The sequence below is a fragment of the Lethenteron reissneri genome, chromosome 23 (assembly GCF_015708825.2).
Source record: "Lethenteron reissneri isolate LAM-NWPU_2019-01 chromosome 23, ASM1570882v1, whole genome shotgun sequence".
Classification (NCBI taxonomy): domain Eukaryota; kingdom Metazoa; phylum Chordata; class Hyperoartia; order Petromyzontiformes; family Petromyzontidae; genus Lethenteron; species Lethenteron reissneri.
In genome coordinates, this window is record NC_083801.1 from 23,368,709 (window position 1) to 23,385,749 (window position 17,041).

Consider the following 17,041-nt stretch of genomic DNA (forward strand, 5'->3'; position numbering starts at 1 on the left):
GAACAAGAAAACATCTTAAAGTGACTATGTGCAAACAGAAAATCCAAGAAAAGACAGCAAAATATTGCAGAAAAAGCACCGTACACGAACACTGTGTGCAAAAATCCCAGTGGCATGCAAGTCAAACAACAACTACAAGACAACTTAGATTAAGGCCATCAGTCTAACTCTGTACTACAACAAACAAACGTGGCCAAACCGAACTTTTCGAAAATCACTAAAATAAAGCCATAAAAGCAATGAAACAGTGGTCATAGGAACTGTGATCGAATTTTCACAATAAACGACGTAAACAACATGTACCACCAAACCTTGCAGCCATAGCTGGCTGCATGAGTCACTCCACAACAGCAGGAGCATCAGTCGGAGTGTCAACATTTTTCAATGCACCTTTAAGATCAGCACACTAAATCAAAACACAGATCATACTTTGCAGCGATCATCTGGAGCGAAACATTTGATTTTAGGCCACTGAATAGCAGTGACAGCTCGGGATGTACAACTCCTCTAGAGCAGGTTTGAGTGAAGATCTCATAGGTAGTGATTCAAGTTGCAGTTTATACTGGTAGGAACGAAGTGGACCAGACCACCAATAGATTAATGTGTCCGTCCGTCCGTCCGTCCGTGGGAGGGGTGGTGTTGAGGGTGGTGTTGGAAATGAAAGACTACGAGTCTTTAAATCTCACAGCGTTTCTTGTCAAAACAAACACTTTTAATTAACGTTACACTAGAATACAGTAATTTTTTCTTTAACTCCTCTATACCCGGTCGATATCTCTGTACCGGTACTAAGTATTATTCCTACCAGCCCACCCCGCAGGGTCCTGTTTGGCAATAGCATTCCAGACCCTGGGGGCATCAATAGCATGCATTGGGACTTGAAATAATGAGTTGAATGGCTCTTGTTATTTTGGTTGCCGACCCCTGGTCTAAGCGAATTAATATAACTTTTATGAAGAGTGGATTGACCACACACAAACTATTCCTCCCGTAAATGCAATGTGATATCTAATTTTACTTTTAATGCAAATTCGTCATACTGTTCAATTATGCAAGAATGTATTACTCAACAGTGACGAGGTGTACATTTATTTGCCTATTAAAGGCAGTTAATGAGTATACTTTTTAAATGATTATCAGGCCCCACAGTGCAAAAAGGTCCTCATAGCCACGTTCTCTCTGGCCTCGGTGTGCTTGTGTCACGTGTCCCCTGGTGCGAGCTCGTCATTTCCCCTTCCGGTCCCTCCACTCCCACCTCTCTCAGCCCCCTCCTTCATCCCCCCCCCCTCCTCCCCCCAGGTTCCGACATTTCCGATTCCGGTCCCCCTCCCCTTGTTGACAAGACCCGCAAGCCCCCTCCAGCCCCGCCCCTCGAAGCCCCGCCTTTCCCTCGTAAGCCCCGCCCCTCACCCCACTAGGCCCCCGCCCTTTTCGCCTGCGGCCCCGCCCCCCCGCCCCCTACAAGGACTCGGCCCGCCCACTCCGGGCCCCGCCCCCCGCGCGCGGTGCAGCTCGGGAGCGCCGCGTCCATTATGGTCGCCCTCGTCAGCGCCGCCATGTTCGCGGAGCCGCTTTGTTGTCGCGGCGCGCGCCGCGGCCGCCGCTGAGGAGACTGAGGCGAGGGCGCGAGCGGCAACGCGACGACGGAGAGCAACAGTCGCTGTGGGTCGCGGCAACGGTGCTGGTGGTAGTTGTGAGGGTGGTGAGGGAGCGGTGGTGCGGGCGGGATGAGGCGCCACGCGGTCCCAACGCAGCCTCCGCGCCTCTTAGCCAGCGCCTAGGGATTATCGTGATCCGTCACAGTTGGTATTTTACATTTGTTTTTATTAATTGCGAGGTTGTGTGTAAAATTGTGCAAACGGAGTTGGGTGTCATTTTTAGTTATCGTTTGTAATTTTTGTTATATTTTTTTTTACTGGATTATATATTTAAATTTGTTTTCGCGGGGAGGTAATTTCGGGCTCCATCTCCTCCCCGCCTCTGCTGGGGGAGGAGGAGGGGGGAGGAGCGGCCCCTTCTGGAAGTCGGAGCGGCGAACATAAGCACGTGGCAGAGTCTTCTGCCTCTGGAAGAAGCGTCTACCACCTATGGCAGAAAGAAACAAAACGACTGCTACAACAATAACTCCTACAGAGGCAGATGTTGGTTGGGTAGGCGGATGTGCTGCCGCTTAGAGACCACAGGAGAATAAGCAGCGTCTACCGCTTCAAGAAGCAGAGGCGGTGGCGTCCGGCGGTGCGGAATCTGCTGCCGGAATAAAGATTTGCAGAGGGAGGAGCGTCCGCGTCTTCCGGAAGCAGAAGCGGGGCGCTGTGAGCAGGCGGAGGCGGCGTGCGGAATCCGCCCCCCACCTCCCCCCATCTCCCCCGCCCCCAGTCCCCCCCGCCCCCTCCCCCATCTCCCCCCCGCCCCCTCCCCCAGTCCCCCCCCCGCCCATCCCAAGCCCCCCCCCCATCCATCCCGCCCGCGCCCGGCGCGGCCTGGCGGCGGCCGCCATGAGCAAGCTGGGGCTGTCGTTCCGTGCCAGGGCGCTCGACGCCTCCAAGCCGCTGCCGATTTTCCGCGCGGAGGATCTCCCCGACCTGCAGGAGTATGTGTCCATCAACCGCACCGTGCCGCAGATGCCCACGGGCATGGAGAAGGAGGAGGAGACGGTGAGTGAGCAGCGCTCGGGTTAAGACGAGTGACGGGTCGACCGATGCGGATGTGTGCTGTACGGCGTCGTGACCGCCGGGGCTACCTCTGCTCCCCTTCGCCGCCGTGTCTCTGACCCCGTGTCTCTGTCTCCGTGTCTCTGTCTCCGTGTCTCTGTCCCCGCTGGGGGTGTTTTGTGGAGGCTCCGTGTCCGGCTTGACGCGTCTTTGTGCGATAGCGTCACGTGACGTACGGGTCACGTGATGCGCCATTTTGGGATCACGGAGGAGTGTCGACAGCATGTGTAGAGACAGGGTAACGTGTAGTGTGGAGACAGGGTAACAACGTGTGTGTAGTGTAGAGACCGAGTAACAACGTGTGTGTAGTGTGGAGACAGGGTAACGTGTGTGTAGTGTAGAGACAGGGTAACGTGTGTGTAGTGTAGAGACAGGGTAACGTGTGTGTAGTGTAGAGACAGAGTAACAACGTGTGTGTGTGTAGTATGGAGACAGGGTAGCAACGTGTGTAGTGTAGAGACAGGGTAACGTGTGTGTGTAGTGTGGAGACAGGGTAGCAACGTGTGTGTAGTGTAGAGACAGGGTAACGTGTGTGTAGTGTAGAGACAGGGCAACGTGTGTGTAGTGTAGAGACAGGGCAACGTGTGTGTAGTGTAGAGACAGAGTAACAACGTGTGTGTGTAGTGTAGAGACAGGGTAACGTGTGTGTGTAGTGTAGAGACAGGGTAACGTGTGTGTGTAGTGTAGAGACAGGGTAACGTGTGTGTAGTGTAGAGACAGGGTAACCCCAACGTGTGTGTGTAGTGTAGAGACAGGGTAACCCCAACGTGTGTGTGTAGTGTAGAGACAGGGTAACCCCAACGTGTTTGTGTAGAGACAGGGTAACGTGTGTGTAGTGTAGAGACAGAGTAACAACGTGTGTGTGTGTAGTGTGGAGACAGGGTAACGTGTGTGTAGTGTAGAGACAGAGTAACAACGTGTGTGTGTGTGGAGACAGGGTAACAACGTGAGTGTAGTGTAGAGACAGGGTAACAACGTGTGTGTAGAGACAGGGTAACCCCAACGTGTGTGTGTGTAGAGACAGGGTAACGTGTGTGTAGTGTAGAGACAGAGTAACAACGTGTGTGTGTAGTGTAGAGACAGAGTAATAACGTGTGTGTGTGTAGAGACAGGGTAACAACGTGTGTGTAGTGTAGAGACAGGGTAACAACGTGTGTGTAGTGTAGAGACAGGGTAACAACGTGTGTGTGTAGTGTAGAGACAGGGTAACAACGTGTGTGTGGAGACAGGGTAACAACGTGTGTGTGTAGTGTAGAGACAGGGTAACAACGTGTGTGTGTAGACAGGGTAACATCGTGTGTGTCGTGTAGAGACAGGGTAACAACGTGTGTGTGTAGACAGGGTAACAACGTGTGTGTGTAGACAGGGTAACAACGTGTGTGTGTAGAGACAGGGTAACAACGTGTGTGTGTAGAGACAGGGTAACAACGTGTGTGTGTAGACAGGGTAACAACGTGTGTGTGTGTGTAGAGACAGGGTAACGACGTGTGTGTAGTGTAGAGACAGGGTAACGACGTGTGTGTAGTGTAGAGACAGGGTAACGACGTGTGTGTAGTGTAGAGACAGGGTAACGACGTGTGTGTGTAGAACAGGGTAACAACGTGTGTGTGTAGAGACAGGGTAACAACGTGTGTGTGTGTGTAGAGTAGAGACAGGGTAACAACGTGTGTGTGTGTGTAGAGTAGAGACAGGGTAACAACGTGTGTGTGTGTGTAGAGTAGAGACAGGGTAACAACGTGTGTGTGTGTGTAGAGTAGAGACAGGGTAACAACGTGTGTGTGTGTGTAGAGTAGAGACAGGGTAACAACGTGTGTATGTGTAGAGACAGGGTAACAACGTGTTTGTGTGTAGATGCTTGCGAAACATGGAGCCATTTACATCAACATGTGCTGCGCCGGTTTAAATATTGAGATCTGGACAAAGTGCCATCAATGAGCTCCACCGGCAGTCGAGGTAGCGTTGGATGGGTCAAGTAGACCGCATGCCAAAACAGCTTCTGTTCGGCAGGATAGAGGGGACTAAATGGGCTCGGCACGGGCTAGAGAAGAGATTAACTGTTGCGGTACAGGAGGATGTGGAGCCGAGTGGACTTGCCCATGACCACCACCAGCGGTGTCAAGATCGGCCTCTGTGGGGAGGAGGAAGCTCGTGAAGGACGCTGCTGGGCAATGGGAGGTAGTCACCCTCCAACGAGCGGAGCGCCGGTCAGCTAACATTCAGAAAGTTGGCACAGTCGGGGACACAGGTGGTGCATCTGTCTGCCTGTCATATCAGTCAACCCATGGCACCTGGGGCTGCCCTGCCAGGGACCCTTCGGCAGTTCACGTGGAGTACTGTATGTAGACAGTAACTTGTAGTGTGTCTAGACGCAGTACCGCGTGTCGTGATTGTAAGACTTACAATATCTGTCTTGAAAATAGAGTTTAGACAACTGAACTGTGTATGTAGACAGTACCACATGTACAGACAGCAGGAGCACATGTCTGATTACTGGTGGTGGGGTCTGTCACAGTCCTACGTGTGTATAGACTGAGTGTATATTATGGATGAGTGTGTATGTTGAACTTCTTTCGCACCATATGTAGCCAACCGCTGTGCATACAATGACCACTGTGCACACAGGACCTAGTGTGTACAGGGTACACCTTGTTTCATGTATACTGTACCTGCCATGTGCACATGACCACCCGCAGTATGTTGACGTTTCGTATGGCCCATGGGCCAGCAACCAAAATAATGAGAGCCATTTTTTCAAGAGCCGCAATGCGTGTGTGAATACGAGACGATGGTCCTGAATAGCAAGTCAGGAAGGAGTCCTTAAAGTGCTGCAGGTTTTCGACCCCTGGCCTCGTATGCAAACGCGTACCACTCATCGACTTGACAAACACGCACACCTTACGTATATTGTACTGTGGCTACTATATACATCTATATGCGTGTGATGTGTGTACTATCCACAAAACATACTCGATATAACACCGACATTGTACGTCGATGTTATATATATACTGTACACTCAATGCATTGCATTTGGTGTGTACTGAAGTGCTAGTTCAGTGGTTAGGACACTGCGCTGTGAACCCGGCGAGCCGACTTCGACTGTACTCGTTCGTGCATGTGCCTGTTGGATAGATCTTGTGTGTTGTTGGGTAAAGGGTGTCAGAACCAGCCTTGGTCCTCACCTAGGTTGAATCAGCCTTTTAAATTAGAGCGTAGTGCAATTGGGAGATAAAGGTGCCTTTGAGTGCTGTTGACCACATTTTGGGCTTGCTAACAGAAGGATTTTCCCAACAGTGCTTAAGGATACACGAGTTGCGTCTGTGCTGTGTAGTTGGATGGCCGGTGAAGTGCTTCTGTATGGCCCAGTTCATTTGTGAAGGTGATCTGTATTAAAAAATTTGGAATCTGTTAGGTGTGTGAGTTTGTAATTATGGGCAGTTCATAAATGTGTTTTTTTTACATTTGCAGAGGCCCAAAACTTTCGATGCTCTAACTCATTTCTTTAATTGAGCAATGTTATTATTTTCACTTGAAGAAAGCAGATGGTATGGAATTCCAAAGTACCCCAGTGCGAGGAAAGCAGAAGACAAAGGTTTACGTGAATAAATGAATGGGTGAGTTGGTGTGTAATCTGCACTGTGGTGGTATCTTAATACAGTGTGGATGAAATGAAAGAGTCGGACTGGTAGACGGAGTCCACAGCATGGTGGAGTCATCAATGATTGAAGTTCATCAAACAGTCAACAAAATCGAAGAGTGATAATGATGCGATTGCCCGCTAGTGAGTGAGTAACTGGAACCAACCTGTACGCATATGTGCGTAGTGTGGTGTTTGGTTCGGAGTTCGATTCCCGCTCATGGCTAATACCAGTGACGATTATGTGAACCGGTCGTGGGTATCTCTTAGGTTGGCTCGGCCTCAAAGAGTACCTGGTTCAATGTATAAACAAAGTCACTCGTTAGACACGCGGCTGGGGGTGGTGTTGACCACCCACTCTTTCGCAGACCGTGCCGTCTTTATAAGTACTCTGTAGCAACACTTGCCCACAAAGTATGTTATGTCAATACGGGGGGGGGGGGGGGGGGACTGTTGTCCGGCTTTAGTAATGTGTGTGTTTGCTAAGACGTATGCGCAATTCACGTAGCTTGAACTACTTAATCTCAGCAAAGCATGGCGACACTCCGCTCTGGCCACACTTTCAGAACAACACTGGTGCACAATTATTAAAACAATTAATCATGGTAACATCTGTACTATAGTACTCTTATGTAGCATTACTAATTAATTATTGAATTTTCTAAATAGTACCGAGAAGTTAACTGCAATTGTACTTTTTGTACAATGCATTTCATACAAGAATAACTGGTAAAGTTGCAGGTGAGAATAAAATTAGATTTTTGAAAAAGAGCTATGCAATATAATACACTGAAATTGTGTTGGAATTTTCAGTGTACGGTTGAGTAAGGGCTTGTTATGACTGGAAGGAAGCAAGGAACCCATGTTATTGATGCTGAGATTTGACTTTGAAGCAAATTTCCTGGGCTGATGGAAGACGAAACCTAAAAAGGCTGCGCGTTTCATGCAAGGTGCTTCTTATTTCGGATCACCGGATCGCAGTCCCGTTTTATTCCCGGCTGGTCTTGGCTTGCACTGCAATACGCGAGGTGGAGTGGTCGGCGCACTGCGCTGTGCTCCCCGCTACCTTCGTTCGATTCTGGGCCACCTCACAACATTAGTGGTGAGTCATTTGAACCGGTTCCTCACCAGAGTGGTTAAGTCTGCCCAAACAACCATGATAGTGGCGATGTGGGGAGTCCATCATTAGTTTTACAAAGGGCTTAAATTATTGTGAATTTGATTTAGCGTTAAAATCTGGTGATGTGGCTGCAGTGGTTGCCTGTATTACTATGCCCCCCATAACATATAATTTCCTCTCTAGACAACTTTGCCTGGTCCCCTTTCTTCTCAAGTGTTTCTTGAATATCTTCCTCTTGTATCCCTTGTTTGCAGACCCTTTTAATTGCTTACTTTTTTCTTTATTTTTGAGCGAGCGGATTGGTGAGTTAGTCGCTTCCCCTTCCCTTGCTCCCATCTATTTTCTCGTTTTCCTCTGTTTCTGCGCTCTGAAATGCTACGTTATGGCCGCATTACTAATGTACGTTGTAAGAGCCACTAGGTGTATGCTATGGAGTGGCCATGCTGTGTGAGTTGGTGTGAAACGGATGCGTGTTTATGCTGCAGGTTAGCCGACTGGGTAGATTGATTGAGTGAGCAGGAGGTCGCGAGCCCAATATGTTCCCATGTCGCCTGTCGTTCACTGTGGGCTCGTATCTGGCTCGCAAAGAAACGCACAGAATAATCCATCATATGCACACAAACTCCAGCGGTGTGTTTCTCACGTGCGGTGTTACATAACAGAGGAAGGACCCCATCCCACATTCAGATTGGTAACTTTTAAAATAATAGAAATGATTTACACCTTTGTTATGTTCACCTGAAGGAAAAAAAGCATAACTTTTACGGTCTCGAGTCAGTCTTGGTTTTGACCCGACTGCGTGAATGAAATAACCAGCGTGGCAGTGACTTATTCCTGTAAACAAGAGCACGTGCTTGCACGCCAGACGGTACAGCGATTGACTCGCAACATCGTCTCCCACTGACCTTTACTTTAGCACTGATCGTAGCACACGGTCCTGAGGTAATGCCCGTGTCTCTTTTACTTCACGAGGCCCTGCCACACGTATTATGTGTCTGGTATTTTTTTTATTACTTCAAGTTATTTGATTGAGTAAGGAACGGTCACCACCTGGACTTGCTTGAGATGTTTGGCCACATGCAATTGTTCTTGTAAGAGGGCTTATGATGCTTCAATACGTGGCTCATCAGTGTTTTAATTAAATTGGCAGCATCTTCGGTGATTATAGATGGGAACGTGTGGTTGTTTATGAGTTTGTCACTGATAACATTTTCTGATTTCGAAGTGTGCCCTTTCGAAAACCTTGTCAATCCCAGTATTTTAAGCAAATATATAAAACGGCTAATAGCTGCTGTGGGAACATCCTTTTATCACTGCCAAAGATAAATTGGTTGTGTAAAAATCACCAGAGACATCACAGCCCAGATATCTGTTGGGTTTGTTTACATCTGATGCACATATTAACTTTATGGCGGTACCCGGGGTTCCATGGTACCCCGGCTCTCGCATAATGTCCGTGATGCAGTCATTTTTAGTCTGTTGATGGTCGGCGATGCGGCAATCGACTCATCCCGACGAGCTCTACACGATGCACTATTCAAAGTAGAATTTTTCGATAACGGATTTTTTATGCTAATGTTTGGCGTTTCGACATCACGGAGTAGCACTGATTTCAGCACTGATTTTGGATTGATTGGTACCCCAGTCGCGGAGTTAAGTACACCCCTGGAAAAAATAGTGTCCCAGAAATAGAATATTTAATTGTCTCTGCCATTTAGTATTATTTGGTACCCTGGGGTACTGCTTTAAGGATCAGATTACCTCCAGAACTGCACAGCCCCTCCCCCAAACCATTCTGCATTCAAACTAACTGTCCACTGCTTTTTTAATTTCTCTATTTCGAGTAGGGACCATGATTGGTGGCACAAGGCAAAACCTTTAGTGACGACTCAATTGTTTCAACAGCTACAACCCACAGATTTAAGCCATTCTTAGCAAAAACCTTTTGCCACCTTCATGTTTTTCTTTGCGATCTTTGCTCGAGATGGAATTTATACGTCATTTAATTAAATTTATGTTGCCTTGTCGAATTAATATGGGGTACCGAGGAGTGTTGCGTTATACCTACGCAGAAGTATACATCCATTACCAACTCGGCTGGCCCCTTTTACAATTATTTGCATTAAGTCCCATATATTCTGCGTGTCTTAGGACGCTGGGAATTTGCTTTGAAATAAAAGCATTTTGTAATAAAGAATCTCATCAACATCATCTGACATGGTGCCGATGCCGCCACCTCTCACGATTCCACTGTGCAATAAACCTTCCAGCACCTGCACACAAGCTGATTTCATTGCTCTATCTCCTTGATGGATGTACTCTCAGACATGTTCCATTTCTTGGCTGCCACAGTAGTGAGATTTTATCGACCTTGCCTGGTATGCAGGAGGTAGTGGGTTCGATACCGACCCTGATGCCTGTATATTTAGCGTTTCCATGTTCTACCTGTGGTCGCGTGTATTTTTATCTGGGTCCTCCAGTTTATCACTCTACATTCAGAAACATTGGTTTAGAGTATTTTGCTGCTATAAATTCCCACGTGATAAGCCACTTCGTTGATCTATCATTTGTGGCCTGGTTGCTTCTGAAAAATAGCTATAAAGCTCAGTGGGCCTTGCCTCGTAAAATATATTTTTTTAGCAAAATCATCTCAGATGGCCCAAAATCCGGTTTAATTCGGTTTTATTGCCTGTTAATCCCTATAATTATAGCTCCCACCAAAGAGAAGACAAACAACACGTTCCGCTACAAGATGATGGTATAAGGTCGCAAGACACCGATGGAGTATTGGCTGTCCATGGCAGTGAGTGGCCTGAGCTGCAAAAGATCGCCGTCAAGCTGTTCAGCATTGCCACGTCCAGTACTGCATCCGAGAGGAACTTCACCATGGCCTTCGTTCACTCCGAGCTGAGGAACAGCCCGAGCGTGAAGTCGGTGGAGAAGCTCGTCTTCATCAAAAGCAAAATTCCCGCCTTCTTCGACGGCGCGGTTGAGATTATCGAAGAGGACAGCGAATCCGATGACTGGTGCCGATTAACGACAACTTTACTTGCCGGATTAAACCATGTTTTTTTTCGACAAAATCGGGTATAAAAAAAATAAAACCAATGACCCGATTTAAAATTTTCAAAAATCGGCTTTTTTCCACCCTTGCTTCAAACCGCGACGTGTCCTACTGAATCTACTTTTATAAATAGGTTGGATGATGTCAGTCACCTTCATATGTTCTCTAATCCTCATGTTCCTCTTTCCGTCTTGCAGTGTAATTCCAATCCTGTATCTCTTCACACTTTGCACACCAGTTTTTGTTCCATATTTTTTAATTCGTGACCATGTTTCAGGGTCATATGTCATAGCACCTACTGCACACTGATTAAACACATTTTTAAGGCAAAATTGTGTCACTTTTCATCGGGACAGTGCCAACCGTGAGCTGCTCAGGCAGGCAAAGTTGCATCAGCTGGGTCATGTAGCCCACATGCCCGTGGAAAGTGATTCAGATAATGAACATGAATACACTCTTTTTCATTAAGTTCAGCGTTCCAATCTGCTCTCATCCACCACTATTTCATCTTTTTTTATTATGATCTCCTTTCAATAGATGTCCCAGGCACACTCACTATGTGCAGCTGGAATGCAAACTGCCCTGCTAGCTTTAATACGGTAGTTTTATTTTTTTGTATTGCAGTATTTGAAAATTTCACTTTATGCGAGGTTGAATCGGCCATTTGCCATGGTCATAATTTACATATGATTGGCACTCCGTGATATTCTTCTAAAAATGAGCATTGCGGCATTGTGCATCTGTTTTATACGTTTTTGCCACGATTCACCGAGTTAGTCAAAACTATAGGCAATCCTCGCTTAGCGCTACCCTGTAGAACGCTTTTTGTCCTGGAGCAAGTTTATACAAAAAAATGGACAAAGCGCTTCAGAGTGAGAACACAGGTTTGGCAGGAAACGCACATGCCACAATCTTTATTTACATTCACTTGGCCAATAAGAGCAATGTACGCTCAGAGCAAGCGGCACTAGCCAGTTTTTTTAAACACACCCGCCAGTGTGTTTACTCCACCTTAGTGGCTTTCTGCCTTATTTTCGTGTTTTTGGGAGCATTTTTTTACCCTGAAAAAGGCCTCTTAGTCAATCTTTATTTTACGTGCCAATATCTCTGTCAATAATGTAGGCATCGGTGCACATTACAACGGATCAGGAACAGTACAGGGGCATACAGCAACAGGAATGAGAAGTAACCTGTCCCGCCCTCAGCGGCTAACACCGACTGATAAAAGTAAATTGCAATCACGTGCAGGATAAAGTGCAATCGTGCACACAAGTAGCATGAGTAAGGTAAGTAGTAAATAAAAATAAGTAAGTAAAGACATTAAAAAACATTATAGGAAGGCAATTCTGAATAGATGTCTTGCACAGACCACTGAATTGAAAGAGGTCTGCAAGTGTTAGTGCTGGAAATGTGGCCAAAGTGTTGAGGAAAAGGATCACTTTGGATATTAAATTGCAAGTGATTCGGCGAGTCGAGGCTGGTGATGTGTGTTGTGAGCATCAGTTGGATGCCCTGATGAGTACCATACAGAATGCTGATGTTTTTAAATAAAGAATACATTTAAATGTAAAATGTTTAGCATCTGTATTATTAGCGCTATTGCCGATACCCAAATGAAGCCCTGATATTTTGTTCATACGTAATAAATAACACAGTCGGGAATGCATCCTCGTATATATATTATAATATAATGGCCATTTTAGCGCTGATTTGATTCGCGCTTCTTCAAGAACGCATCTTGAGTGCCAAGCGAGTTTTGGGACAGGTACCTAATTTCTTCTACCCATAAATCTCAGTTTTTTCTGCATCTCAGTGCAAGCTGCAGCTAGTGTTAGCCATCTAGCTAAAAATAATGGGTGTTTTTTTTGGCACACTTTGAGCATCTGAGAGCAAGGCAGAAAATACATCTAAAATCTTCTTGCCATCTCGTTTGCTCTTCGTACATATTCTTTGAGTCGTGCATTTTTTGTAAAAAAAATATTTAGCACATGTAGTAATAGTTAAAATACAAATTTACAGAAGAAACTCTATGCAGGATTGAAATATCCAGTGCCAACCCGTGCATTTTTTACATGCCTTGTGGTCGGCCACGATGTGGAAATTTGTGCTGTCTGCAAAAGCCTCTCCCGTTTTGAGAAACGTTTTGAGTAACGGGAGAGACTGCATCGGCTACTAAATTGGCAAGGGTGCAAGGCTGCACACTGCAGAAATTGCCTCGGCTCACACGTTGGCATCAAAGTGCCCGTCTCTATGCCTTAACGCTGTGGTCCCTCATACCGAGGGTTGTGGCCAGTGGCTGCTGCCATTTCAGGAGTTTCCTTTCCCTCCTTCGGTTACCAGATTTGGAACTGTTGCTATAGTTATGACTAAGTGACCAAAAAAAAGCTTAATTTTTCACGTTGAAGGACATGTATGGGAAAGGACCAAATTATTGTTTGCTTATTATTGTTTACTACTGCAAGCTGGAGTGTGCAATCCTGCCCCACTTACAACATGTTTTGCCACCCTTTGATTTGCGGTCAGGCAATTGAAAAGTTTTGTGATTGTTTGCCCAGTGTTTAATCACACGCGTTTTTATCTAGGTTGGAGAAGGGATTGCCGTTCTAAAAAAACAACACAATTGAGTGCGCTGCTTTGAATTATTTCTGGCCCAAGTGGCGTTATTAAACACTCGTTCCCTTTGCCGTCAGTGATGACGTTGGTAGATGTTGTAAGCGACCTGTGTTGAATTGCTGGCATTGTTATTGACAGAATTTTTATCGTAGGCACATGCAATAAAAAAATGTAGATAGGCGTGCTGTAATATTGTCTGGCACATAGCTCCATGTGGAAGGTAAAAACTACAATGAGTAATACAGAACCACGGCCGTGGTCAGACTCGTCATAGCTCAACTCAGTTGCCTGTTAACTAAACGCCAATAATATGCAGTACATTACACAATAACATACTGAAACATAAATTAACATAAAATTTACTTTACATACCTTTCGTGTTGAGGGTAGACTCATTGACCCCAAAGACTACCCACAGATGCAACCCTTGCCAAGTACAAACTTATCAAACCTGTCACTTGTTTTGCTTTCTCTGCTTTTTTCTTACCTTCACCACTCGCTGTATTTTTCAGGTCCATGAATAAGGGGAAAATGTATATGAATTACCAACAAATAGAATCAAAATATGCATTTGCGTTGCGACGCGGTCTATGCGCTGCAAGAATCAACAAAACATATAGACAGCTGATAAGCTACAACGCAGCACCACGGGTGGTACGGAGGAGAACCGTGGCCTTGTGAAATTTGTAAATGCATGTTGAGGACCCGGGCTTACCCGTGGATACTTAAAATTTCCAGGTCGTTTTGCTAAATTTGTATACAGGTAGTAAACCGTGTGTACATTAATTCCGTGGTTGGCGAGGGATTGCTGTGCAAGGAATAGTCTCGTAAGAAAATCTGTGCTGAATCTCCTGAAACTCTTTGGTTCTTTCGGTAAAGTTACGTAGAAAGAAAATAAATGTAATAATAGAATACGACGTTTCGATTGCAACACAAGCAACCATCATCAGGTACGAATGAATGAGAAAACAAACATAGCAAACTTAGAAAGAGAATGCAATACAACCCAGAGAGTCGGCTAACACAACAGTCAACATCCTACCTGGTTAATTAACGTTCTTCCAAAGAATGCTAAATTTGAGAGAGAGACAAAACACAGACACTGAGACAGACGGATACACAAGTAGAGAAAGAACATGTGTGTCCCTCTCTGTGTCTGTGTGTTATCTCTCTAATTGTGTGTCTGTCTGTGTCTCCGTGTCTGTGAAATTTACACCTTGTTCCCTCTGTAAATTTCACCCCCACCCTCGTGCCCGTTGCGGGGGTCCCTCCCCCTTCCTCCCCCCCTCGGATTGGCCGATGTTTGCTAGCTCTTTGATCTTTTACTTGAAAATTCCATCCCTAGCCCACTTGCCCTTGGGTTGTGCCCACCACAAGCGTATGTGGCCTCTGGTTGCGGTGGCGCACTGGCTACATTTTCTCCTGCCTCAGCAGTCCGCCTGCTGTGTTGTTTCACCTGAAGACGATGGCTTGTGTTGCTATTGAAACGCCGTGATCTATATCTAAATGCATTTGGTGGGAATCTTCAAATATGCGATGAGAAAACCCGTGATGGGCAAAGTTTTGGTGTATCGCTGCATGTCAGTGTTACCCCTCACCCGTCCACTCCAGTGCTGACGTTCCCCGTGCTTCCATCTTCCCCTCCCTCTGGTTCCACCCCATGCAGGAACACCACTTGCAACGCGCCATCTCGGCGCAGCAGGTGTATGGGGAGAAGCCTGAGCACATGGTAATCCCCGTGCCAGAGGCGCAGAGTAACGTGGCGTACTACGACGGCCTCTACAAGGGCGATTTCAAGCGGCCCAAGACCTTCATCCACCTACAGCGTAAGCCTCGTGCGGAGCGCTCGACATGTGGTGCAGGATGCAGATCCGCTCTTCCATGGCTGCAGTGTCTTTTGGTTTTCGCTCCAGCTGAGCTCTCACACCATTGGTAAAAGTTTTTTCTGGTTATGCTGTGGCTGTCTCGGGTAGCAATGTGATATCCGCTGTCGTGGGCTGTTCTCTAACATAAAGGGTTGCACTGCTTTGCAAGGGATTTGAATGGATGTATCCATACATTGGCCACCAACACGCTTCTACTTTGAACATTACAACCCATTCTAGTCCCCAGCACGTTGACTTAGCTCACGTGTTAAAGTTGCATCATATATAAATTTGATTACAAGTACTCATTGCCTAGGGGGAAATATCCCCATTGCCCCTCCTCCTTCGGGAGAGTATTCTGAAAGTGTACAGGGAAAACGCTCAAGCAAACGGAGGTGTAAATCTCATTTGACACTGGCCTTGGCAGTGTTTTGGGCTGATAGGGCCAGGAGTTCGTTTGAAGGACATCTGTAGGGCAGCGGTTTGTGGAGCTCGCCCCATACCTTCACCAGCCATAATTGTGTGGACATTCAACACGCAGAATGGTAGCTTTGGGAGAGCTGTCCTTTCGGTTGCGGTCTCAGTTATGCCTGATGGGGTTTGGAGGGGGAAATAGGCATTTTTCCCCATCTCTAACTAGACTCTGATACAGGTGCTTATTTATCTAGCCAGAGCGTGTCAGTGACCATCAAATAAATAAATAAATGTTATATACATTCAATCTGGTTTTCATAGTTGTTGAGCGACACTTTCCACATCACAAGATATCCTGTGCTTGCTGAGACGTATGATCAAGCTCAAGCTCGCAGAACGAGAATCACTTTGGATGGAGTGTTTCACACTTTGGATGTGGCGAGAGTGTTGAAATTATTTCTCTCGAGAATGGTGGGCTGGCGGAAATCGCACCAGCTGTTCGTCTTGTATGGGAACTTGGTCATGGGAAATTCGGGTTTTAAAGTGCGTATTTCCCTGCCCCGCCCCCTCCCTTGCAATGCGGAGGAGGGGCAGGGTGTGGAGGGAGAGGGTCCCACCTATCTGGAAAAAAATAAGTTTAATTTTATTAAAGTTATTTGGGTTCATATACAACCAAGTTGGCGAATGCCATATGAACAATATCACAATGTGGTGTTCCAGTTCACTCCTAGAATGCATTATTTTTTTGTAAGACATTTTTTGTTATTGGTGTTCAAAATCCAATGGTGCAGGTGGAGTAGCAGAGAAAGGGTGAGACGGCATTTAACAGATGCACGGTTCGCATAACGAATTTCTCCACCATGATAGGGGAACGGACGGGAGCTCTCAGACTTGCCGCCCGACCATGGCAGGGTAAAAATTGGGGACCGAGTACTTGAAGGGGAGGAATTGGGGAAAAAGGGCATGGAAGGGGTTGAGGCAATGTCACCAAACAAGACAGATATAATAACATAAATGCGACGTCTGAGTTTTTTTATTTCCAGGAGCAACAATCACTTATGTCAAGATGAGGGTGGCGTAGTGTCCGGAGTCCATCCGGACTCCCCGGCCCCCAATTCCATGGTTACTCATGGTGGGTTAAGCAAAATGGGGACCATGTGGCCACATTCCCTCTCCTTCCCTTTTAACTTATGGCTCAGATGTTTCATACCCACCAGGAAGAGGAGAGTCCTATTCCACAGTCCACAAAGGGCAGTTCACGGTCTGTCCAGTTCGGTAGAATAGTTTTTCTCGGCACTTTAGAGGTTTTGGAGTAGGGTGTTATAGTAACTTGTTAATCCTTTTGGTCTGAGGGCCCAGTAGGGTTGAGTCAACTGAAAGGCTTACCCCCATGTTGCAAATACGGTTGAAGTAGTCTGTAATATCCTGGTAAAATGCTGAAGAGCCGCATGGCTCACAGGGTTATACCTAATAAATGAAACTGGAAACTGAGATATCAGAGCATGTCCAAAAGGCGTGCGACTGTTTGCAATGTGCCCCGGAGGGCATCTCGGGCAGTCTTGGGAGCAGTTATTGAATTTAGCTCTCCTGTTGTTCGTCATGTAGGTCCTGTAGATT

The 17,041-nt window shown here is 46.5% G+C and overlaps 1 protein-coding gene across 2 annotated transcripts in view; it reads left to right on the top strand.

The window, feature by feature from the left end:
• The first annotated feature begins 2,418 nt into the window (after window positions 1–2,418).
• The window catches only part of LOC133346222 (enhancer of polycomb homolog 1-like), a 36,738-nt gene continuing 22,115 nt past the window's right edge, over window positions 2,419–17,041 (top strand). For both annotated transcript variants that reach the window (XM_061557762.1, XM_061557761.1), the window contains exons 1-2: window positions 2,419–2,654; window positions 14,812–14,971. In XM_061557762.1, the coding sequence (XP_061413746.1) occupies window positions 2,496–2,654; window positions 14,812–14,971 (319 nt within the window). In that variant the 5' untranslated portion in view covers window positions 2,419–2,495. The remainder of the gene's footprint in view (window positions 2,655–14,811; window positions 14,972–17,041) is intronic.